Source organism: Vipera berus (genome assembly GCF_964194415.1).
Source record: "Vipera berus genome assembly, chromosome: 1".
Classification (NCBI taxonomy): domain Eukaryota; kingdom Metazoa; phylum Chordata; class Lepidosauria; order Squamata; family Viperidae; genus Vipera; species Vipera berus.
Window position 1 is genome coordinate 344085749 of NC_138202.1, and position 27220 is coordinate 344112968.

A 27220-nucleotide genomic window follows, 5' to 3' on the forward strand; every position below is an offset into this window, starting at 1 on the left:
AGGCTTATTATTGGGTGAGTCCCTTCCAACTTCTTCTTCTTCTTCTTCTTCTTCTTCTTCTTCTTCTTCTTCTTCTTCTTCTTCTTCTTCTTCTTCTTCTTCTTCTTCTTCTTCTTCTTCTTCTTCTTCTTCTTCTTCTTCTTCTTCTTCTTCTTCTTCTTCTTCTTCTTCTTCTTCTTCTTCTTCTCTCTTATTATTATTATTATTATTATTATTATTATTATTATTATTATTATTATTATTATTATTATTACTTTGGGAAAGAGAGGAAGAGATGTTTCTTAGGAAACAATCAGATAAAAGAGGCAGGAGACCCCAATGGCTTAACAAGCAGAAAAAGAAACTTGGAAAGGACTCTCCATAATGGATCAAGCAGTTAAAAGTAGTAACAGGAAGTTTTGTACTTTCAGATTTGCACAATTCTGTCAATGTATCTTACATTAAAATAGAATTACCTCATCTAATTGTGTTTCCTGTCTGGCTTAACCAGGAAACCTGACATAAGCATAAAGAGATAAACTGCCCAAAGTCACTTAGGTGAGATGAGTGGTGTAGAAATGTGATAGACAACCAGCATCTGCATTAAAGTAGGATATTATAGAATTAATGGACATTTGCTCCTCATTGTTTAGGGCCCAGTTCTGGTGCAATTCAACTAAGAACAAAAGCAAAAGAAGGATTGGCCCATAGTTTAGACCAGAAAAAGTAATAATGTCTCCTAGAGTGGGATTTCAGAAAAAAACTCTGTGAAATTGCCCTGTGTCAACACAGACTTGACATATTCCATAGGAAGGAGAACATCTCATGAATATATTATAGAGGAACTCTTTCCCTTAAGAGGAAAAAGTGATGATTTAAAGCTCACATATGACATAGAGTTGAGTGAACTGCCAGAAAGATTTCTTCACAGGCTGGAGTTCTTTTTTTGTCAGCTGCCTGGTTAAGAATTAAAATTCCTGAGATAATTATAATCTAAACAATCTGTAGCCTTTAGCATTAAGGAGGTGCCCACCAGCTGGTGATGGTTAAGTGGTTACTTTTCTCAAAACCTGAACCTATTAACAAAGGGTCAAGACTTTCTGTTTTAATCTAAAATGAGATTCAACAATGTTCAACTCTACAAAGCAAAAAAATATTCGCTGGGGAATGGGGAGAAACAGATTTTTTGCAACAAAAAATAGGATAGAAAAGGAATGCCAGAGAATCCAGTCCATGGGAACAAAATCCATATGAAGTAGACAAATAAATACATTCAGGCAACAGGCATGGGGTCTGGTTATTTGAGGAACTGCCTATCTTTCATCATTTTTGCCCATCTGATAAGATTCAGCCCAGTTGGGAGAGTGTTGTGCCAAGTGTGCATTACAAGCTTGTACCTGCATGAACTGCAGGAAATTATCTATGAGGCTTTTGTTGGAGGAGGGACAGCTATGGGCAATTAAACTGATTTTAGATAACAGATTGATATATTCTTTTTCATCTTTCCAGGTTCTGACACATCCTGTGCACACAAATTACAGATTGGCTGTAGCTTTTTCCCTTGGCCTTAACTCCTTAAAAGTTTTAGGGCATGATGGCAGAAAAAATCATTAGCGTAGCAGCTACAAGACTGGTTTGCAAATAGAATAGGTTGACTCCTATTTTGCATTAGGTAGCTTCACACAAGTGAATCCTTCTCATTCCTTCAAGCCTGCAAATCTAACTCTAATCTAAGGTTAATTTTCTTTGCAGGGTTGTGGCCAGGTAGAAAAATATCATCTACAGTTGCAAGAAAAAGTATGTGAACCCTTTGGGATTATGTGGTTTTTTGCATGAATTGGCCATAAAATGCGCTCTAACCGTCATGTACCGTATTTTCCGGCATATAAGACGACTGGGCGTATAAGACCACCCCCCTACATTTCCTGTTAAATTATAGGGTTTGGGCTATACTCGCCGTATAAGACTACCCCTATCCAACGCACACCAAATAAAAATTAAAAAACATCAGATTTGATTTTAATATGGTAATTTTAATTCAAATGCTTATGACATGCAGGTGCTTAGTAGAAAAACTGTCACTTATAAACATAAGGCTGTTTGTCATCAAACATGTAAACATAAAACAGTGCAAGTGGATTAAACTATAATAATAATAATAATAATAATATAATAATAATAATAATAATAATAATAATAATAATAATAATAATAATAATAATAATAAGAAGAAGAAGAAGAAGAAGAAGAAGAAGAAGAAGAAGTTGGAGGGGACCTTGGAGGTCATCTAGTCCAACCCCCTGCTAAGGCAGGAAACCCTATACCATTTCAGACAAATGGCTGTCCAGTCTCTTGTTAAAAACTTCCAGTGTTGGAGCATTCACCACTTCTGGAGGCAGGTTGTTCCACTGGTTAATTGTTCTAATTGTCAGGAAGTTTCTCCTTAGTTCTAGGTTGCTTCTCTCCTTGACTAGTTTCCATCCATTGCTTCTTGTCCTGCTTTCAGGTGCTTTGGAGAATAGCTTGGCTCCCTCTGCTTTGTGGCAGCCCCTGAGATATTGGATCACTGCTATCGTGTCACCCCTCACCCTTCTCTTCGTTAAACTACACATACCCTATTCCAGGAACCGTTCCCTATTTTCCTAATTCACTTTTTCACTTTTCCTAATTCACTCTAAAGCTTTCCCTGCGCAGAGCCTTAAGTAACACCAGCTGCCTGCAATTAGTGCAGGTTCGCATCCCACCAGGCTCAAGGTTGACTCAGCTTTCCATCCTTCCAAGATAGGTAAAATGAGGACCCAGATTGTTGGGGGCAATAAGCTGACTTTGTAATAATGCTGCTTGGGGGGGGGGCGAAAGCCCTAATAAACAGGCATATACACAGAATGAAGGCTATTGCTAAGCACATTGATTTGTGCTTTAAATTGTAAGCCACCCTGAGTCTTCGGAGAAGGGCAGGATATAAATGGGATTTTTTAAAAAAAAGACCAAATGGGAGATCCGCTCCAGGTTTTCCAGCCAGCCCGCCCAGTTCCTGAGTCAAATGTGTCCTTAGAGCTAAGCCGCTGCTCTGACTGCTGCCTTCTCCACCTGCCTTTCAAGTTGGGATATACTACAGCTGCTCTTCAACTTTAGAAGGAAAGATGCCCAGACCCCAGCCTGTAAAAAATCACAGACTGCAGCTTCTTCTCCAATTGGTCCTGCTTTCCCTGCGCAGACTAAATGGGAGATCCGGTCCAGGTTTTCCAGCCAGCCCTGTCCCTAAATTTTCAGCACCCGGCGTATAAGATGACCCCTGACTTTTGAGAAGATTTTTATGGGTTAAAAAGTAGTCTTATACGCCGGAAAATACGGTAAGTCACAACAATAGAAAAACACAGTCTGCTTAAAATAATACTACACAAACATTAGCTGTTGTCATGTTTTAATTGAAGATAAGATGGAAGCATTCACAGTGCAGGGTGGAAAAAGTATGTGAACCTTTGGACTTAATAACTGGTTGACCCTCCTTTGGCAGCAATAACCTCAACCAAACGTTTCATGCAAAAAACCACATAATCCCAAAAGGTTCACATACTTTTTCTTGCAACTGTATATGAAGCAGAAGCTGTATAAATCAGAGGTCCCCGACCTTTTGAGTACATGTTTTTGTGTGCTATCTTCATCCCACAGATGGGGCTTTGCTTGTTTGTGCGGACCGGTTGCTGGCATGCTGTGGCCTAGTACCAGTCCATGGATCAGGGTTTCGGGACCCCTGGTATAAATAGAAGGGTGTTTTTTTTAAAGAAAGAGGAGATATTATTTGTTTGGACATAGCTTCCTGCTCCCAGTGAAAATTTGTTTTCAATGCATTTGGAACTTAAAATACTTTAAACATTCAATTGATTTAATTTTTCATTCACTTATGTTTGATTTCATTTCCCTTTATTTTTCTTTTATTTTAACATTATTTTTTTAACATAAAAGCCAGAACTTTGTAACTTTGATGTTTTTCACTCACAATATGCAAATAATTTTGGGGTAACTAATATTTTTCAGCATAATAAAAGGAAAGGCCAATCTTTCTCATGTTGGTGCCTTCCAGCTATCTTAGATGATGACTCCCAGTAAGAGCATTAGCTATAGACATTGTTGGGGAAGGCTGCCATAGGCATGAAGAAAGATATGCGAAATGCAAAATTTGTCTTTCCCCCTAAAACCTTGGAAGTAATGGGTTTTTTCCCTCATGCTCAGCAAAGCTCTTGAGATAGTAGAAAGACGTTGGGATCAAAAGAATTTGTCTAGCCAAACCTGGAGATAGATTTACTGATCCTGTCTCATCTTGTGTCAGAAATGCAGGAGCTAGAAAGGGGAAAAATATTAATTACATTTAAAAACATTAAATTTTTTAATAAAAACATATATTTTTAAAGTTCTAGCCCAATGCCAGGCTACATTGATGGCAAGGATATTTGTGACCAGCAAGTCATTCTGTATGCATATCAGTCCAATGGGGCCCTGTAAAAGATGGATAGTTGTTTGAATAGTGCCACTTTCACAATAAATATCCTTGTCCTGTGAGGGAAGCCCCATTTTTCCATGTGGTGTTTAGTTCTAGCCAAACCAGTGCACAGTTTATTTAAACATCTCCAAGCCGTCCACTCCTCTTCCAAACCTCCAGGCAATCCCTCAAGCGGTTCTATTCAGTTATGAAGATGTTTAACTTAAAGTTTCCATCTTTTTAATTGTTCCTTTTGAGGTGTAGTAACAATCTCCTTGGGGCAATCTAAAGAGCTCCTTCTTGTTTTCAATCTTTTTGTAGGGGGTACTTGGCCAAATAATGGGTGTGCTGAATCATGTAACAAAGTGGTGCCCAATCTTTCCACCTTGGCGGGATGTATTTGAGTGGCACTTGCATACCCATATGCACAGCTCTCTTGGTGCAAGCGGTGAGTGCGCATGCCCTCCACTTGTGCGAATGGAATTTCGCCTGTGAGCAGAGGGCACAAAGCTCCACTCACATGAATGAAGAGTGCTCACACTAATCCAAACAATTTATTTATGTGAAAGGAGACTACTATTTTATCTTTCACCTCTAACAACAAAATATCTGGAGAGTTTCTTCTCTACTTAAAGGAATTATTTGACTCGAGCTGCCTGAATCCTAGATTCAATATTTCTAGCATCCTTCAATTTTGGGACCTGGATCATGGAAGATGCTGCAAATAAATCTGTGTGATGAAACATGTGAGGCACACTAGCCTTGGGGACTCATCAGTATTTATTTGTTTATTCCTTGTTCTTGTATCTTTGTTAGGTTGGTAAGATAATGAAGAACTTAGCAGGAATTGTTGTTTTGGCTTTGAAGGCATTTATTCAAACAATTCTGCTGTATAATAAGCTTGACTTTATTTTTCTCTCTCTCTTTCTTTCTCTGTTTGGAGCAAAGGGTTTTTTAGCTAGAACAGGAAATGAGCCTATTCAGCCACCCAGACTGCTAAATCCTGATATAAAGAACATATGGAAGGGGGCAGCCCAGAGGTGATGTGCACTAATTATTGCAACGTGCATCAACTTGATTGATTTGAATCCAAGATAATGCTGACACCTCAATCTAGTCTGTTTCCCTTCTCCCATGAGCTTAGAAGTTCAAAGATGAGGATTTTCTTTTGGGAGGCTAAAATGTCCCCCACCAACTTGGAATCTTGGCACCAATTTGATGCAGCCCACTAATGACAACTGTTTTACGTTTGCTCATATAAATGTCAACTCTGTCTTCTGTCCTTTTTACATACAGATTTTCTTTATGTTTTAAAGGGATAGCAGTGATTCATTAAGGGCGACAATTACGCTACCTGATTATTCTGGGAAGGGTAGTCTGCATGCTGTGACTTTGTGGTAGTTCAGGATATAGGGCCAAACCTACTTTCCTTAGCGTATATTTTTTTTCCAGAATAAAGTGTCTAGCTTTTGCGAAGATATGCTTAAAGGTACATCCCTACTACCTGCAGTTTAAAAAAAATACAAAGAACAGCTAGAGAACTGATTTAAACAGTTCTGCTAAGGATGTTCCTGCTGCCACTATTTGCTTCTTCTCATAGAAACTAGCCTTCATCTGACCATAGCAAGTTCTCTAACAAATGTATGAAAATGTTTTAGGCACATCTGGTCAAAGTGTATTTTTCACTGACTACCTAAGCAAAAAACCCCTGCACAATTTGAATAATAATAATAATAATAATAATAATAATAATAATAATAATAATAATAATAATAATAATAATAATAATAAACCTTTATTGTCAAAGTACAACATGTGTACATTGACATTAGCTGAGCCTCCCCCCCCCCGTGCTCTCTCCCCCCAACACACAGTGACAACAAACCCTCCATCCTACCACACCATGTGAACCAACTATACCACACACCGGCCTCCCAAGTCAATTCTGCATAAGATTATATCCCATTTAAAAGCCTAACAGCCCACAGATAAAAGCTGTTTTTCAGCCTGTTGGTACAGCTGGCTATATTCCTGTATCTCCTACCGGATGGTAGGAGAGTAAAGAGATACCGTCCAGGGTGTGAGTCATCCCTGAGAATCTTCCTCACTCTTCCAAGGCAATGTGGTTGAAAGTTAAGTCTCTGCCTGTAAAGTTGAGTGTACATTTATATGCAGAATTACAGATTTGAATTAAACACTATTATGGCATAATTTTGGGTGCCCTTCACTTTCTTTGGAACAGTTTCTTTGGAATCAGTAACAGCTTGCAGATATGTCCTGTAGTCCAGTAGGCTAAATTCTTGCCTTTGGAGTTTTTTTCTTACTCTACCTTGCACAATTCTTCTTGCTCAGAATTGTTCTCAGGTTTCTTTGCATATGCTATGTTTTTGAGATCCATTATGGAGAGTTTCCATCATACTCAATTCTTGGCCGTGTAAATGCCATTCCAAAACCATTACCTTTCTCCTCTCTTAATTAAAGAATTTCACACATTAACTTCTTGGATATGTTTATATTTAGCTGAATGCATTAAGTCTTCTACATGCTGTTTCCCATGCCAGTGACTAATACACAATCTCAAAGCATAATGCTTAGGTGCAAGGAGAAGTAAAAAAATTCTGAAAGCAAGCACATAGGATTCATGAAACATATAGAGTCAGTCCTTGTCTTATGACCACAATTAAGCCCAAAATTTCTGTTGTTAAGCGAAACATTTGTTAAGTGAATTTTGCCCCATTTTACGACCTTTCTTGCCACAGTTAAGTGAATCACTGCAGTTGAGTAACACAGTTGTTAAGTGAATCTGGCTTCCCCATTGACTCTGCTTGACAGAAGGTCACAAAAGGTGATCACATGATCCAGGACACTGCAACCGTCATAAATATGAACCAGTTGCCAAGCATCTGAATTTTGGTCATGTGATCATGGGGATGTTGCGACGGTCATAAATGTGAAAAATGGTCATAAGTCACTCTTTTCAGTGCTGTTGTAACTTTGAATGGTCACTAAATGACTGGTTGTAAATCGAGGATTACCTGTATTTTGATCAGGGTTCCTAAGTCTGTAAACAACTGTAGCTGTTATAGCTAACTGTTTCTAGATCTATCTTCTGTGAATAGATCTTAGTCCTTCTAAGAATTCAAAAAAACAAAAATCTTGAATATCTTGTTTTGAATATATTATATCAAACATTATACACATTTGAAATTGGGTAGAATTTCAGTATCACTTTCAGCATCTTTGTCCTTCTCTTGATTATTTATACATTTATTTACAGCATTTTTGCTGCTCATTCATATATTTGTGGAATATATGTACTTCAGTTTCAAGAATTTAGGCACAATGTAACATGGCCAATGAAATAGCACAGTAATACAATAAACCCCAAAGATAACTGTATATACTAATTATTTAATAGTGCTCACATTTGTTGCCAGTAAATATAAAATAGCAAATTACAAATACCTTTCAGAACAACCTAAATCTATACAGACTCCCACAATGCTATGAGTGTGTGTGTGTGTGTGGGGGTCACTAAAGCCTTTAGGGGCAAGCCATTTCAGGGAAGGGGGGGCTGCCACACAATATGCCTGTTTTTTGCCCCCCCTCCTTTCTTCTTAGCAAGCATTCTCTGATTGTGAATCTTGGTACTGTATAGTCACTTTTCTCTTTCAGACTAATATAGAGGAGGGAGATAAAAACTGCATGGGATACCAGGATGCATCAGTCCTTGGATGCATCCACTTTAGTGACATATTTTGCAGAGCTCAGCTGTAGTTGTCTATTCTGGCACAGCATGTTAGTTATCTGTGGGTTAAATTGACTTTAACCCACTTAAAACCCGCTTAGTTGATATTTTGATTTAGGTATTTCCTCCATTGCCTTTGTAAAAAGAAACCAAGTTTTTTTTTTACATTATTTATTTTGGAATCTTATTGCATGGATTTTTGCCTATTTCTCCATTGTCGTCAATATTTGATTGTGTTCCTTGCTTACTAGATATTCCCAGTACATCATAGCTTTCTTATCATGCAAAATTCCATTTTGCATTTTCCCATTTTCAGCCACCAATCTGGAAAGAAGACCTTTCATTTGGTTGGGTGTCCGAATTGTAGTTTCTTTGCTTTTCAGCTTCATTACTTTGCCTGCACTGCAAATTACAACAGCTGTCAGGCTCTCAAAAGAGGATTTTACAAGAAAGAGAAAAGAGATCTGGAATTCATTTCCAAGTGCTTGACACAAAGTTGGAGAATTTGGCACTACAGATGTTTGATTCAACTAGCATGGGCAGTGGTCTTGAATCCTCTGGGTTGTAGTTCTATAAATATTTAAAGGCCATATTCTCTTCACCCTTGGCTTACAAAAGTGGCCGTGATACCTTGCCATTCTCATGAGCAATATTTCAAGTTTGGATTCAGTTAAACATACAATTGCCATCATGCTTTGTTCATTTTATTGAGAGGCTTCACAAATGTCAATTATTCTTTACGACCATTCCCAGCACATTACATGTAATGAAACATCCTCCCATCTATTACCTACAACCTAAGGTGTATTTATTGATTTACCATACACAAAGAACAGTATGCACATGCTCCTAGCAGAGATCATAGTTGTAAACTCAACTACAGATAATTCTCATAGTGACATATAACAGATAAATCATAGAAACAAGCTTACTTAGTGGTGATGCCTAACCTTGGAATGCCTTCCCCTAGTGAGATAGTCTTAGACCTTACTTAGACCTTATAAGATGATCAAAGCCCTGGAGACTAAAACATATAAAGAACGGCTGCAGGAGTTGGGTTTGGCTAGTCTAAAGAAAAGAAGAAATAGGGGAGACATGGTAGCTCACAATTTCAACATTTGCACCATCCTACAGTGGGTTAGGACGCTGAGCTTGTTGATCAGAAGGTCGGCAGTTTGGCGGGTCGAATCCCGAGTGCCATGTAACAGAGTGAGCGCCTGTTACTCGTCCCAGCTTCTGCCAACCTAGCAGTTCGAAAGCACGTAAAAATGCAAGTAGAAAAATAGGGACCACTACGGTGGGAAGGTAACAGCGTTCCGTGCGCCTTTGACGTCTAGTCATGCCGGCCACATGACCACGGAGATGTTCTCGGACAAGCGCTGGCTCTTCGGCTTTGAAACGGAGATGAGCACCGGCCCCTAGAGTCGGAAACGACTAGCACGCATGTGCGGGGGAACCTTTACCTTTACCTTTTACAGTGCTATCATTGCCATTTGCCACCTTCCATTCTGTCTTCGTGCAAGCAAAGTCAGCTGGGAAACTGACCATGCTCCATAGTGCCCGCCCACAGCATCTGCCTGCCCTCCACTCCATAGCACCTATAGTACCTACCCATCTGCCCAACCATGCCACTGCCCGTTTGTCTGGCATGGTTGGGTAGATGGGTAGGTGCTATAGGCACTATGGAATGGTGGGTAGACAGATGCTGTGGGCAGGCACTATGGAGTGCAGGCAGGCAGGCAGGCAGGCAAAAAAGCAGCAAGCAACCACTCATAGCAACTACCTCACTGCGTGCTGGGCTGCTTGCCTGGGAATCCCACCTCTTTCCACATTGTTACGCGAGGTCCTTGTTTAACGACCCACATGTTCCTGGGGTTTTGACAGCAATTGGGATTGCCGTTGCTAAGCAATCCAGTCACGTGACATCAAGCTTTACAACCACATCCCAATTGCTTTGTAACTTGAGGACCTCCTGCAAGGATGGAGACTGAAACTAAGTGGATGTATTGTACGTGGGCATGCTTCTTCCTCATGATTATTGCTATTATTGTTATTTGTGAATTTATATGACCATCTGTTTGGAATAACGTTTAGCCTCTTGGAATCTGTGTTATCTAAGATGTACCTCTTTGATGAGTATTGTGGAATGAAGGTTTGAAACACTTAAGCTGTTAACCAGAAATTCAGCCTGGTGATCTGGAGTTATTTCATCTCTCTCTTTTTCCTGTCTGTAAGTCTGTCTGTCTGTCTCGTTTATTCAGCTGTTGTATGAAATTAGGAGACGGGGGGGGGGAATTGCATATGCTTCCTGAAGTCCTTGGAGAAGCAGTCAAATCAAAATATCTTTAGTAAAATTATTCATTAATGTGGGATTGGCTTAAAGCCTCTACATAGCAGCTCCTGGGGCTTTCTTAGATGAGATCTGGATCTTTTGATTAAGCTAGTCAGAATTAAAAATAGAATTATTTTTAATTGTCTGGGATGATAGTATGTACAGAAATTAATATGTTAGCTGGAGGAAAACACACTGACCACTATTCTAAATCCTGCATTGCTTGCTTTTTCCCCTCTTGTTTTATTTCTGTGTCCCAGTATGGGTAAAGAAGATTCTGCCAGGTGAGAAAACCGGCTTTGGAAATTCGGATATTAAAATGGTCTCATTTTATTGACATTGTATTGTTCTATGTTGCATCCCAGGCTTTCCCTCCAAGTTTCCATATTAGAGGTAATCAACCTGTAGTCCTTAGCCTAACTTTGTCAGCCTTGTGTGTGTGTGGGGGGGGAGTTAAGATTTATAGCAAAAGAAATTTGTCTCTTTTCCAGCAAACTGCAGGGCTGAAAGAAAAAAGTATTGGTAAAACAAAAGTGGTGAATGGATGGGGATGAGAAAGAGACAGAGAAAAGACGGGGAAAAAAGAATAAAAATGGTTATTTATTCCTCTTTAAATATGAGATGACCGCTTTTATGCCCCAGGGCCACATATGGACTTAGAAAGCCTTGTGTGTGGCCCCCTGTACAAGCATACCACATTTTATTGCATTATGCTTTATTGCGCTTTGCAGATACTGTGTTGTTTTTTTACAAGACCCTCCACCAACAAAATGATTATGGCTTGCTGAAGGCTCAGATGATTAGCACTTTTTAGTAATAAAATCTTTTTTTAATTAAGGTATCTACATTGTTCTGTTTTTAAGATATAGTGCTGCTGCACACTTAATAGACTACACTTTATTGTAAACATAATTTTTATATGCCCTTGGAAACCAAAAAAATGTGTGTGACTCACTTTATTGGAATATTTGCTTTATTGCAGTGGTCTGGAACCAAACCCACAATATCCTCAAGGTATGCTTGTATTTCTTCAAAAGTCCCCCTCCCCAACTGTAGTGCTTAATGGGAGAAAAGAGGAAAATAATTCAGACAGGGAATACCATTAACCACATTTATTGAACATTTACAATTAACAACGATTAACTCAAATTTAAAATTGCTCCTTGCTCACTCACTCCTTTGTCTCAGATCTGTCTGCTTTCAAAGTGGCTGGGTGTAGTCCTCAGCTTGAAAAAAGCTGCCATGTTTATTACTAGCCAAGGCAAAGACGATGTGCACCCAAGATCTGATGGAAAACATTATTTATGTCTGGCAACAAATGCAGGTCTTTCTGGAATCCAGGTTCAGGTGCAGGGGGCCCAAGGCAATCCAAGTTGTAACTGAGGCAAGCCAAAATCCAGAAATTGCCTTTTCTTGAGAGTAAACCAAGAAAACTATGGTTTGCTGCCTTTTTAGTCTGCTGCCTTACTCCGTCCAATGGCAGAGCTTGTTCTAACAGGAAATTCCCCATGGAGGCCCACTGGCCCTTTGACTTGGCAATCCGATGGTCCTCTCCCTCGACAGTGCTGAACCTTACCAGTTGTGGTTGCTGTGGCAATAGCTCGGCCAATTTCGGCCTGTTTCCTCTCATCTCAGGTAAATAGCAAGGAGATGGTCCCTGTCTCTGCCTATGCTTGCCTGCCATATCCTTCTCTGGAAATAGGCTTGTAATAATTCAGTTCCACATCAATATGCTTGTCTGTACTTTGAAAGTGCTTAATGATGATGCTGGGGATTGTCTTGTGTGCCTCCAAAGGACATGTCCATTGAGATTTGACCTGCAGGGAAGCCATTGTGCTGTTCAAAAAGGGACATTTCTTTTCCTGTTTGTGCCAAGCAAGAATTTTGGGTAGAAAGTTCTCTTGCTCCTTTCCTTCTTCCTTTCTTTAGTTCCCCTTTGCTCTCAGGTAGTCTGCTAGTTTCTCCACCGCCTCGACACAGACACTGGGGTACATGCCTTGGGAGTAGGTTCCGACCAAGACGAAGGTTCCTGTTTTAACTAGTATCACTCCCTCTTCTTTTGCTTTAAGATAGATGGAGTTGCCATCTGCTCGGAAGCATTTATAATAACGGTCATTAAAGTACTGCCCTTCCTTTCGCATTTGGGCCGGGTTGTTGTAGAAGGCTTGGACAAAGACTGAGGCCCAGTTCTGAATATTAAAGCCTGAAGTTGCTGTCATCACAGCCATGTCGGATATTCTGATAAGGGCAGCATTGGCTACATGTTTTGTCTTGATGAGACCGTCAAGCAGCAGAGTTTGTGCCTGGTTCATCTCCCTCTGTGTTTGGTAACTAAGGCTTCTGGTAACTAAGGCTTCAGCTTCTCCTTTGAGAATGTAAACAGTTTAGTTGCCCTGGTTTCTCCCAAGGAATTCTGGGAATTGTAGTTTATGAAGAATGCTGAGCTCACTTGCTCAGCCATAGGCTAGCACCTCTAGGTAGAGGAGTAGAGTTACCTCCAACCTCTTCCACGTGAAATTACAAAGTTTGTTTTGTTTTTAAATCTCTTTCCTTTTTAAACATAGAGATACAGAACAAAGTGTGCAAGGAGAATTTTTTCCAACAGATTTGAAAGGTGTGCCGAAATCACTCTGTGTTCTAACTTTTCTGTCTTAACCTTGTATTGACTGCACTGATGCTTGAATAGCACTCATACAACCCTTCTGCCCCCAAATTAAATACCAACTGTACCTCAAAAAGCATGACATTGAAGATGTCAGACAAAACGTAGAGCAAAGGAATCTATTACTTCCCTTATTGGAATTTTAGCAAATGTAAAATGACTCCCCAATTATTAATTTAATTTTTTTTGGGGGGGGCATAGTTTTCCTTTCAGGTAGATATGATGTCAGTAATAAAGAAGTAAGAATGATCTCTCTATGGATCTTGGATCTTTTATACTGCTTCAAAAACCTGCAGAATCCATTTGATTAAAGACAAAAATGAAATATAGTAAAATTGTTCTGATTTTCTTTAATACTTCCATTATTGATTCTTAGAAGTGCCATCCACCAAATAGATGTTTCACAATGTTTGTTCTTAAATAAAGCCACTGAAATTTCTAAGAAATCTTTCTGAAACTGCAAATAGACTATTTGAGAAATTCTTATTAAACAACATCAGACTGGTTGCCACATAGATTCTGAAACCATTAGGTAGACAAGTTCCCAGATGAGTCTCTCTCTGCCTGTGCAGCATTCAAAAACAGACTTTTCCTTTTATATTTGAGAAAGACCTGGTTTCTTGCACTCACTATGATGTTTTGGCCAAAAATATGCAACTGCTGCCTCTTTGGGAGGATAGTAGCTTTCTGCCTGGGAATATGAAAAGTTCAGTAAGGAAAAGGGAGAACATAAAAATCAGAAATGAAAAATGTAAAATAAAAATTTAAATGGTAATATCTTATAAAATGATAACATCTCAGAAGTTGATCAAAGTGACTGTTTCATGTTAAATTTATTTAATGAATTAATGGCAGTAGAATTAAAGAAAACAAAATTGTAGTATATCTTTTTTTAAAAAAGAGACTTTCATATAGTGTATGGGGAAAAATTTCTAGTTTAACATTTTCCTTGGCACAGGGTTTTTCTGTCTAGGACAAATCATACAGTTCAGTCAGAGGAAGTAATTGTTTTACTTGATTCTGCTTTAATTAGGCTCTTTCACAAGTACCGTGCTCCTTTTGGGGTATCATGCTTTAACAAGGATTTTTAAAAATATAAGATTCAGATGAGGGCAGAAAGGATTATCAGGAGACTTGAGTCCAGAGGTGCCTACAGGGGATGAGAGAAGCAAGATGCAGACGCTGTCTCACATACATGCCATGATGTGCTGGTTGTTATGTACTGGGCTCTTGAGGAATACTATGTGGGTTGCTGGAGCAGCTAACGGCTACAAGTCTCCTGTGCTGCAGTTGGCTATCTCCAGGCGGCAATGGTTGATTCAAACCTATTGGCTGCTGCCTAGGGGCCAGACTATATATTGCGGCTAGTTGCAGCCATTTCCCCAGTACAGTTTCTGCACAAAATAAACTATGAGTTACCCTGTACTCAGTTATGCGTCTTCATTCCTGCACCAAAGAACCCGCTATTTAACAGTGGCGACGAAAGTGGGATCCTGCTTCACTGAATAAAGAGTTGAAGTGTACAAGGGAAAGGCAGCGCACGCCGGAGGGAAAAGGCATTTCTCCCCCCCCCCAAGGTTGGCTAGCAAGCTACACTAGCGACCTCGTGCTCAGTGGACTCATTCCCTGAGCCTGGAAGCAGGATTTGGAAGAATGCAGGAACCAGCAAGAAAGAATGCTGAAGGTCAGAAAACTGCGAGAATTCGATGTGAAACAACCGGAGGAATGGCCATCATATTTATCACAAGTAGAAAACTACCTCAGGGCCAATCAGATCACGGAAGAAGGACTAAAGGCCACAATGCTACTCTGCATGTGCGGCCCAGCAACCTTTGATTTGGCCGAGAATCTTTTCGCGCCGACACCGATTGAAGCGGTCTCCTATGCAGATCTCAAAAAGAAGCTAACCGGGCATTTCCAGCCCAAGATGTCTGAAATGGCTTGGCGGTTCAAGTTCAACCAAAGAATGCAGCTACCTGGTGAATCAGCTTCGGAATTCATAGTGGGCCTAAGGCAGGCCGCATGCCTATGCAAATTTTCAAATTTAGAAGAGCGACTATGAGACTGGCTCGTCTGCGGCCTACGGGACAGAACACTTCAGCAGAGACTCTTTGCTAGGCCAAACTTAACGTTTTCTGAAACACAAGACAAAGTGATGGCCGACGAAGCCACCGGGGGTGCAGTTCAAACAGTACAGCCTGCCAAATCGACAAAGTTTGAAGAAACGGTCCACCTTGAGGATGCCAAACGCACCAAAGAATCTTCCGAGGAAAAAGAACCTGAAATCAACCAACTCCAAAAGCAACCCAATGCGCAACACTGCAACAGCCAACAGCGAGAGGACAGTTACAAGGCAGTTCTCTTATCGAGATGTAAGGGGTGCGGTGGCAACCATTTTCATGCCAATTGCAGATTTTGATCAGCCACGTGCAGAGCTTGCGGAAGGACAGGCCACATCGCAGTGGTTTGCAGAGCCCGCCAGAGAGACCGGCCACCCAAACACCAGTTGGAAGAACCGACTAGGAAAGGTACTGGGGCCCAGGGTCCAGTTAGTGTGGAGTTTTTCAGAAGCCGTAGAAGTGTATGCCACACCGGGGCTCGACATCCCCTCAAATCCAAACTTAAGCTCATGGTAGAGCTACAAGGAGTTCCATGTAAGATGGAATTGGACTCTGGCTCTGCAGTCTCAATTATTTCTCAAGACACTTTTAACTTCATGTGTAGGCGCAGTAACAATTGGGCCAAACTAAGACCCTCAGATATAATCCTAACGGACTTTCAAAATGCTCATGTTAAAGTTAAGGAAGAAGCCACTTTGTTGGTAAAGTTTAAAGGGTTTTTGGGGCACCTGGATGTAATAGTAGTAGGGGGCCAGAGAACGAGTCTCATTGGACTCGATTGGTTTCATGCCTTAGGTATTCAGATTACTGGCATAAACCGGACACAAACTACAGACCTCGTGTCAGTATGTGAGGAATATGTGGATGTTTTGATTCAACCCTAGAAACATACACTATCTCATTTAAGCTAGATTCCAACATAGTTCCAATCAGGGTTAAGCCTTGTAGGGTCCCCTTTGCCTTAAAACATAAAATTGATTCCGAAATCGATAAGCTTGTAGAACAGGGCGTGTTGCAGCCTGTTGATGGTGGGGAGCGGGAAACTCCTATAATCACTACACTTAAAGCCAATGGGGAAATTCGTATTTGTGCTGACTATAAATGCACTGTAAATAAAGCCCTCAAGCAACATGCTTACCTGGTCCCAGTGGTCAACCATATTTTAGCCTCCTTGCAAGGGGGTACTATTTTTGCTAAACTTGATTTATCACAGGCTTATCAGCAATTACCGGTTGATGAAGCCACAGCCGCGGCTCAAACGATCATGACTCACAGGGGGGCTTTCAAAGTTAAACGCTTACAGTTTGGAGTCAGTGTTGCACCAGGTATTTTTCAGCAGACTACCACTGCCACTAATGGATCCAGATCCGGCTCCAGCTGCTAGAATATTGTCCATACAGGACATACCTTAATTTCCCCTCCATGCAGGGGACATTGATGCTGAAACTGCCACAGATAAAATACTTAGTAGAGTGTCATCATGGGTATACACGGGCTGGTTGGATAAAAGTCCAGGCTCAGAATTTCATAGCTATTTTGTCAGGAGGCATGAGTTATCTGCCCATAAAGGGTGCATTTTATGGGGAAACAGAGTCATAATTCCCACTTCCCTAAGAGACAGGGTTTTACAATCATTACACGAAGGCCATCCAGGCATTGTCAGAATGAAAGCTTTAGCTAGAAGCTACCTCTGGTGACCTGGCCTTGATAAGGACATTGAGGCTCAAGTCCATGGTTGTTATACATGCCAGCAATCTAGGCCTGAAATGCCACAGGCTCCAGTTCACAGGTGGTAGGAAACGCACACTCCCTTGTCTAGGATTCACATAGACTACTCTGGGCCCTTTCAGGGACAGCTCTTCCTTATAGTAGTGGATAGCCACTCTAAATGGCTGGAAGTAATTCCAGTTCCTAACATGACTACTGCTAGGACCATCCAGGTGCTGAGAAAACTCTTTGCCACACATGGGTTGCCAGATGTCTTAGTTTCAGACAATGGGGCCCAATTCACTGCTGCTGAATTTCAGGCCTTCCTTAGAGCTAATCTCATCAGACATGCAACGTCTGCACCTTTTCATCCATCTTCTAATGGTCAAGCTGAACGTATGGTGAGGACAACGAAGGAAGCACTCAAGCGCATTGTCACAGGTGACTGGCATCACAGATTGGCAGATTTTTTTACTCTGCCAGCATTCTATGCCCTACACTGCTACAGGCAAAAGTCTTGCAGAACTACGTTGGGGGAGGCATTTGATCACTAAACTGGACAGGTTGCATCCAGATAGAGTGGCAGCAGAAGCCTCTCGACCAAAACCCCCAAGGGGGCTGCAGATGGGCGATTGGGTTTGGGCCAGGAACTATGGTCATGGGAATCTGTGGGTTCCTGGTCAAATTACCAAGGCATCTGGACCCCTATCTTATGAAGTGGGGTTGGTGGGAGGGCGAGTTGTCAGACAACACATTGATCAGCTCAGGAAACGGTTTCCAGAACGGCCACTAAGTGAGGACTGTGTCATAAGTCCCTCCCAAGGTCCTCAAACTTGCGGCCAAGCCACTCCTCACATGGACTATCAGGACTTTTCCTTCTTAACTGAGGTGGAACCAGAGGGAGAACTGGGGAGTCCTGGAATGCAACATGGATCCCCTGAAGGAGCAAGCCAACCGAACTTCAGCAACCGCTGTGCCTACTCTGCTGAACAGTCTGACTCTGGGGTGGGCCATCCTGGAGAGGCCAGCCAGAGAGCATCAAATCCCCTTGACTCAGGAGCACAAAGGGACACAATTCTACCCAGCCCACTGGGTAAGCTGCTAGACCACAAAGTGATAGGAACTCCGAGACGTTCCTCTAGGGCACACAAGCCTCCTTCATATCTTGCAGATTACATTGTAAAATAAAGAGCTATATAGTGTTGTAATTCCTGTTTGCCACTATACTACAGAAACTAGTGCTATGATGTAACTGTCTAAAAGTGCCATCTTTGAAGCCTATTCATTCAGATGTTGTTTAATAACATTGTAACCTACATTGTTTTTTATTTTTTATTATTATCACTTTTACTTTAGTGTGTTTGGATAATGAGTCTTGATAATTGTTGAGACTGTTATTATGGTCTGTTCTAAGAGGGGAGGGGTGTTATGTACTGGGCTCTTGAGGAATACCACATGGGTTGCTGGAGCAGCTAACGGCTCTCCAGCAACCCAGACTACAAGTCTCCTGTGCTGCAGTTGGCTATCTCCAGGCGGCAATGGTTGATTCAAACCTATTGGCTGCCGCCTAGGGGCTAGACTATATATTGCGGATAGTTGCAGCCATTTCCCCAGTACAGTTTCTGCACGAAATAAACTATGAGTTACCCTGTACTCAGTTACGCGTCTTCATTCCTGCGCCAAAGAACCCGCTATTTAACACTGGTATTTATTAAATGTATATGCTGCTCGTCTTGCTATCCAAAGTGACTTTATGTAACTCCATAACCACCAGCTCTGCTAGTTCCACGGCTGCCACCATGCCATGCTGCTGGTTGCCATACAGCTGATTGGCACAATAGCCATTGCAACTCAGCTCTGGTCTCATCTAGCTTGCAGAATTGCAGAATACTTAACAATCAGTTCTCATAAGTAAGTACAAGCTGCTCCAGACACTATTGTATCGTCATTGTCATCATCATCTTATCCTATTTTTCTTTTAATGCTTGGTAAACTCAAGGCAGCAAACATACCTTATTGAATAAACATAATACAATAGAAATACTTTGACTTGCTTTAGCTTTTTGCCATTTATGCATAACTTGGATTTGTTTGCTCTTTTCCCCCTCAAATACAGCCACCTTTATCTTCAGTATATTAATTTTCAGATCTGTGGTCCTTCCTGTGGCATATTTTATGACTGACATTTACTGGAAATCATTTGAGCTGTCAGCCAAAATGATGACTTCATCTGTGTACAAAAATGCACACCCTTTCCTCTCACCAACGATTGCACCTCTAACATCATAGCAACCATACCTTATATGTTTGTCCATAAACACATTAAACACTCAAGGGAAGTTTATACAACCATGTCTTACTCCCTGCTCAAAGTCAAATGCTCCAAAAGATCATATTTTATAAATAAGTTCAGGTTCTTGTCCTTGTAGTATTAGTCTGTCTGCACCCATACACATAGGTATTCTACATTAACTGCAACTGGCTCTCTTTCCTGACTTTAATCTAAACCATTCACAAGCAACTACTTATGAATTGGAGATTATCTGTGGTATTTGTCGTCCCTCCTTACTGCAAGGAATACTGATTCAATGGGGATTCTAACATTTGTGGCCTGCCTTCTTGACAGAGTACAACAGTCTTTAAAAGCCATTGCCCAGGCCTAGAACAGCTGTTACGTGTTTTTTCCCCTCTTCTTCTCCACTCCTTAACCCACTAATCACCCCTTTTGCTGACCTGAAGGCAATTATACATCCTGGTTATTGTAAATAGACCACAAAACACCAGGCATATCTTAAAATGATGTCATGTCTAGACATACCATTCAGGTATAAATTATTGAAAAAGTAGCTTGTTTAGCGGTTAAGGCTATACAAAATTAACAAGATAGTTTTGCATCTGTCTTGTAAGCAGACTTTCATATGCAGGTTTGTACTTGAAAGAATTTTCAGTGACCTCCTGATTTGGGAGGAAGAGTTGGTTTTGGGAACTGGAATTCTCCTGTCTCCTCTCTCTACAGCTATTTCATTTCATAATTAGTGCAGTGTTTCTGAAATAGAGATGAGGGAGTATGAGAAACTCATACAGGTAGTCCTTAACGTAAGCCATTCATTTAGTGACTGTTCAGAGTTACAGGGGCAGTGAAAATGTGACTTACAGCTAGTCCTTGCACTTATGATGACAGCATCCCCAGGTTACATGATCAAAACTGGGCTGCTTGACATCTGGCATATATTTACAATGGTTGCAGCATCCTGGGGTCATGTGATCATAATTTATGACCTCAGCTGGTTTATGGCAAGCTAAGTCAATGGAAAAGCTGGATTTGCTTGAAGATCGTATTATCCACTTAACAATTACAATGATTCCCTTAACAACCATGGCAGAAAAGGTTGTAAAATTGGGTATGACTTACTTAACAACTGTTTAGCTTAACAACATAAATTCTAGCCTCAATTGTGGTTGTAAGTTGAGGACTACTTATATGCCTTCGCAGAGTTTTAATTGATGTCAATAAAGCATGAAAAACCAAAACATGGATTTTCCAAACAGGAATCAGTGGCAAGGGAGGATAGGAATATGATTCCCAGATACTGATTTATTTTCCTCTGGTAGGAGAAAGAAATAGGGGACATGCGTTCTCCAGCTCAAACTGCAGAAGACTCTCGTCCTACTGCAGAATTTTTTAAGAGTAAGCTATGAGTCAGTCTGGATTCTTGGCCATTGCCTGGATTACAGTAGTCTCTGCAGTTTTCTTGGCAACATTTTCAGAAGTGGCTTCCCAGAATAACAGAGTTGGAAGGGACCTTGGAGGTCTTCAAATCCAACCCCTTGCTCAAGCAGGAAAACCTATACCATTTCAGACAAATGGTTGTGCAATTTCTTCTTTAAAATCTCCAGTGTTGGAGCACCCACAACTTCTGGAAGGAAGCCATTCCATTGATTAAATATTAGCTATAATAATAGAATTTTGCAAGTCTGATTGGGTTGTATTTCCTCACCATTCATATATTCCATTGAATTAGAGAGGTGTCTGCCTGTTTTACTTATTGACTTTCAAAATGCTTCAGCAGCTTTTATTTAGGTTAGGGTTCTTGTATATTTCTATATGGAGAGTTAGTTTATTGTAGTGATTAAGGCACCAGATAGAACAACAACAACAACAACAACAACAACAAAGTTGGAAGGGACCTTGGAGGTCATCTAGTCCAACCCCCTGCTCAGGCAGGAAATCCTATATCATTTCAGAGAAATGACTGTCCAGTCTCTTCTTAAAAACTTCCAGTGTTGGAGCATTCACCGCTTCTGGAGGCAGGTTGTTCCACTGATTAATTGTTCTAACTGTCAGGAAGTTTCTCCTTAGTTCTGGGTTGCTTCTCTCCTTGAGTTTTACTCCTGCCTTTAGAACAAAGCCCGCTAGGTGACCTTGACTTAGTCACTTTGTCTCAGCCCTAAGAAGGAGGCAATGGCAAACCACTTTTGAAAAACCTTGCTAAGAAAACTGCTAAGACTTGCCCAGGCAGTCTCCGATTGAATAGAAGAAAAAGAAACATTCTGTCAAGGTTATTTTCCTAATTCTGTACACCAAAAGCCTGGATAATCTTGAGATTTGCTCATATAACACCTCTGCTCCAAGAGTTGGACTCTGCCAATTAGTTTCTGTATACAATTTAAAGTTCTAGTGATCACTTTGTAAAATCTGTATGGTTCAGGGCATGTCAGCCCTTCAAAGTAATGCAGAACAGGAAACCAAAACCAAGAATACTACTGTATCTTTATTGTAAGGTTAAAATAATAGAATCTTGCAAGTCTGAAAGCACTTACCACCTCCTGTGGTTTTACTTACCAAAAAACTAGAGAGGGTTTCTTCTGAGATTCTTTCTCTGTCCCCTTTCCTGCTTTGGAATCAGACCATTTGTCTAGGCTGTAGCTCTTCCTCCTTTCACTCAAGGTTGTTCTCACAGCCCATTATAAAGCCTGGCTATTTTCATATCACGTTTCAAAGTGAATGTCCATGCCATGTATGATCTTGGAAACTTACTCTGCTGAGGCTCCCATTTGAAGAAATTCTCTCTATAGGAGATCAAGAGCAAGGCCTTGTCAATGGTAGTACCCATCTGGTAGAATAACTTGCTATCATGTGTAAGAATTGCCTCCTTCCCTCCTGAGTTTCCGATATGAGATGAAAATCTCCAGTGCTTTTTTTGTAAAAGAAAAAGGTGCCGGAACTCACAGATGTCATACAATCTGCCTTGCCTACCCTACAAGGTTCCATCCAAAAAAGGTGCCAGAACTCCGTTCTGAGCATTCTATGACAAAAAAAGCCCTGAAAATCTCACTCTGGAAGAGAGCATTTGAGGTTTAAGTTTAAGTTTCCTCCACTATTTAGTGCTATCACAACATATACATCGTCGCTGTTTGATGTCTTTAACCTTCCCCTCCCCCCCTGTATGATGTTCAGAGTCATTTTGAAATATAGTCGCACAGAAATCCTAGTAATAAATATGTAAATAAATGAACATAGTTGGCCCTGCCATACCTCTTCATCCTTCTTTCCCTCTCCCACGTTTTTATTGCCCTGTCTCCAAGTAATTTTGTGGGACAGCTGTGAGGAAAAGCAAGAAATGGGAGAAAAAGGGATTGCATTGCAACATGGACCAATAGCTCCTAAGATGAAATGTGATACTTCCTGCAATATTTTCTTTTTAAATAACTATTAGATTCTAGTGACAAGTACCTTGGTTTCTAGATAGGCATAGTTTTGTTTTAATTGGTTTTATGTGAAATTGATTACCTGCCCTGGAAAATGTAAAGAACAGCAATAATTTGACATTGTGTACTGTATACATATATAACTTATCTTGGAATGTTGTATACAGTCAGGAATCTGTGATTTGCTCTGAATGCCCCACCTCTGAAAGGTTTTCCTTTGTTTTATCTTAAAAGGATAAACTGTACACAGTATTCCAAGATAGGTTATATACAGTGCTTTTTTTGTAAAAGAAAAAGGTGCCGGAACTCACACATGTCATCCAACCTGCCTTGCCTACCCTACAAGGTTCCATCCAAAAAAGGTGCCGGAACTCCGTTCTGAGCGTTCTATGACAAAAAAAGCCCTGGTTATATATGTATACTGGAAAGGAAAACCTTCCCAGAGTGGAAAAATTAATCATTCTTCTTTAGAGATAGCAGAGGAATTCTTGCTCATCTTAAACTTACATTTGAAACATGAGGCACCTTTGTCTTCCCTGGATTTTCAGGGAGGATTTTAGTACAGTATAAAATGTAACAAACTTATTTATTATCCTAACTTCTACCTTATCACATATTACTAAGCTTATACTATATTATCCTATACAGATAGTCTTCACTTAACAACCCTAAATGGGACAGGCAACTGCACCACTAAGTGGTTTAAATGGGAAATCACATGGCCATGACTATACTTTCTGACTGGAAAAAGACAAAACTAATCAGTTTCACACCTTCAGCTTTTCTATGCCTCCCAACTGCCCTTTGGAATGCCCCAGTGCCCGCTTACTGTCTTTTACACATCAAAAGCAAGGTGATCATACTGAAGCTGGGAGCCATTGGCATGACATATAAACAGTTTACTCTCTTGCCATCTCTGCCTCCAATCTCTCTGCTCTGTGAGGAAGATAGGGAAAAAACCCCCAAATGATTTCTGTGGGTAATCTTCCTTCCCCCTGCTGCAGAGCAGAGAGATTGGAGAGGAAGGAATTGCAGGAGGAGAGTATGTTATTTGTTCTTTTATGCATCAAAAGCAATGTGATCATGCTGGCAGCCTGGGGCTGGGACCACAAGGGTGTTATGTGAGCAGCTTACTCTCTTGCAAACCCTTCCTCTCCAATCTCTCCATTCTTCAAAGATGAGAGAGAAATCAATCTATTTATATGGGTAATCTCTCCTTGGCCTGACCTTTTCTGTTGCTGGGGTGAGTGCATTTTTTTAATGTATATGAGCCTATAGCTTACTCTCTTGAATTCTCTTCCTCTCTAATCTCTCTGCTCTATAAAGGTGGGGAGGGCCAGGCAAAGTTGCCTCCAGACCTGCACAAAACCTCCCTCAACCCTCCAAAGACATCCCCCCATTCCCCATGCACCCCCGTGGTGTCCCTATGTTTTTTACCTGGGACTACAACTACTTTCTGCTTAATGACCTACACATCTTGGGGTTACAATAGCAATTCCCATATGACCACATCCTAAGCGATGTGGTCATATGATGCCAGACTTTATGATCACACCAATAGCGATGGTATCCTAGACCCAATTGCTGTCATAACCCAAAGACTACCTATATTTAGAGCCACAACCGCATCCCTTGACAATTGGGTCAATGCCACTGGAAGCTGTGGAATATAGAGCCTAATACTTTTGGCTGTATTCATTGAATTTCATTTTCATTTCATTTTATTAAATTTGTATACCGCCCTTCTCCCGAAGGACTCAGGGCGGTGAACAGGGCATATATAAATAGAAAATACAAAAATTAAAAGAGAATTAAACAATTGCCCAGATAAAAACAGTAACAGTATAAAAACCCATTAAAAACCCTAACGTCCCCCATCAGGCCAGGCCAGCTTGTTCAAATAAATGGGTCTTCAGACCGCGTCGGAAGGAGCAAAGGTCCGGTGCCGTCCGGAGCTCGACCGGCAGCTGGTTCCATAAAGCCGGAGCGCCCACAGAGAAGGCCCTCCCCCTGGGGGCCACCAGCCGACATTCTCTGATCGGAGGCACCCTGAGGATGCCCTCTCTGTGGGAACGCACAGGGCGGAGGGAAGTTGACGCCGGCAGCAGGTGGTCCCCGAATGTCTTACACTGAATCCCTACAGGATCTAGTGAATACATGTGCATAATTAAGTTTGGTTGAACAACTTTGTTCTTGGTTTTGTATGTTTGCTTTTACTGATTTAGTATATTGACTCAATCAAGTCTATTTAGTTAGTTTACAATTCAGCAAACTGGGAAAATTCAGTGTCCAAATTAAATGAGTTAGATGGATCTTCTTAGAAGGCTCCAGCTTTCAATTACAAATATCTTCTTGGCTTTACTATTAACTGGGCTAATAATATTATAGTTAGCTGGGCTGGACATCTTAATGTAATCTCCTGCAGGGGAATTCTGTCTACAGTAATTCTAATGTGTCTAGTAGGCACCTGTCTGGGGAAAGTTGCCCCAATAATCTAAGATGGGAGAATTAACTGTGAAATGTGATCCTGCTAATAATACTTTAGAGTCCATCTGTGATTCTAGAAGCAAGATTTGTATGCACTGGACACCTAGTCTGCTTTATTGTCATAAATTCATATTTAAGAATAAAAAAATTAAATAGTATTGCTATAAGAAAACAAAACAAGAACCAGGATGTTATGTAAATCTTAATGTAATTAAAGCAGGGCTGGAGGGGTTTGGATACTTCAACTCCAAACTACAGTACTTAGGGCTGTTTTCACTTATACATCCTGTTTATTGACTTTTCATTGGGACATGAACCACTATAATGTTTCAAAAGATGGACTGATTGTTTGACCCAGCATTTCTTGTTCTATGTCCTCAAACAATTACAGTAAATGTGAAGTAGCATTTCTATTTATTCTTTCATATAAAAACCAAACAAGGACAAAAAGTAAAATGACATGCATTGCAATTTTGAACTAAATCACTTAAAATTGTTTCAATTTTCCCAGTGTGATTGCATATGTTAAATGCTTGTTAACTATTTAGATTACCTTGCTAGGCCCCAAACATGGGACAAATATTTCCTGTTTCGGAGATAGCTCTATTCGGAGATAGAGCTTGTGGCCTAGAGGTTAAACAACTGCCTAATGTGCAATCAGCCAAGGTTCGAATCTCAGAAGGGTATGGCTGACTGATGAAAACAAATAAGTTTGAAATGCATATCAGTCTCCCTTTAATTCTTTGTTAGCAATCTAAAAATTTACACACACACACACACACACACACACACACACACACACACACACACACACACACACACATATATATATATATATATATATATATATATATATATATATATATATATATATATATATATATATATATATATATATATATATATATATATATATATGGAATCCATTATATCTTGCTCTGTTTGATGGGAGGAAACATGGTCTATACAGTGAAACAAAAGACATCCTGGAATCTATTATGCTCTCTGAGAAAAAGACAAAAGGAACATGAGGAAGGACATTATAGCATCAACGGATCTAATAAATGATGTGTTGGCATTTCTCTTCCACCAAGTTGTGAATTAACAACAGATGTTTTACACTTAGGAATAAAGGATATATTAAGTTAAAACAGCTTTCTTCAATTTGGCAATTTTCTGATGTACTGAGACTGCAAATCCCAGAATTCCCAACCAGAATGGTCTTGAGCCATGCTGACTGGCAATTCTAGCAACTGCCTTCCAACACATCTGGAAAACACCAAATTGAGGAAAACCGATTTAAAACATTGTTACTGTTAAAGACAGGAATTCTATAATGCAAGTACCCACCTCCTGAGTCTATGTCTAGAAAATGCTGCTGAACTCAAAGAAATACAGTAGAAGATTTTCCTCTTAAGCAAAAAGAAACAAAAAAAGAAGTTTGTTTCCCAGTGAGCTTTCTTACATTGTATAATTAAGAAGTTACATTTTTCTGACTATAGCATATACCAGTATTTCTACCTTGACAATTTTAAGCTGTGCGAACTTCTTGGTTTCCTGGCGGCTTAAAGAAATGAAGCAGCAGAATGTCTCTATCATTGGTAGAAAAAGATAAAAGATAAAAAACGATTTTGACCAAGCCCTGATAGATGCTTCCAGCCCTTCATAGTAGTCAACAAATGGGATATTGTTTGTTGAACAAAAAGATTCCAGGAGTGTATTGTAAGGTAAAAGGATAGTTTCCTGGGTCTGGGAAATTGTCAGTTTCTCATTTTGGGAGGGGTTGTTGCCTGTAATCTTAAAGGAGACCTTGGTCAGCCCTTTGCTGAAGATGCCTTCTTGGGATGCAGACATGTTGGACAACTGCCATGTTATTAGAGAGGATTGTTGAAACATTGATGGGCAACAACTACAGAGCACCCAGAAATGAATGCTAGATATCTGGATGTTTTTCCATCAGACTTCAGGCTTGGGGCATAGAACATAAACAGCATTT

At 40.4% G+C, this 27220-nt stretch overlaps 2 protein-coding genes across 2 annotated transcripts in view; one reads left to right on the top strand and one right to left on the bottom strand.

Moving 5' to 3' along the window:
* COL26A1 (collagen type XXVI alpha 1 chain) overlaps nt 1–27220 on the top strand; it is a gene marked incomplete at both ends in the record, with an annotated part of 201376 nt that overhangs the window by 68021 nt on the left and 106135 nt on the right. The gene's annotated exons all lie outside the window — the stretch shown is intronic.
* On the bottom strand, nt 12465–12851 carry PFN4 (profilin family member 4; the record flags this gene model as incomplete). The annotated part of the gene is made up of 1 exon (XM_081314368.1): nt 12465–12851. The coding sequence occupies one exon, from the start codon at nt 12849–12851 to the stop codon at nt 12465–12467; it is 387 nt and encodes a 128-aa protein (XP_081170494.1).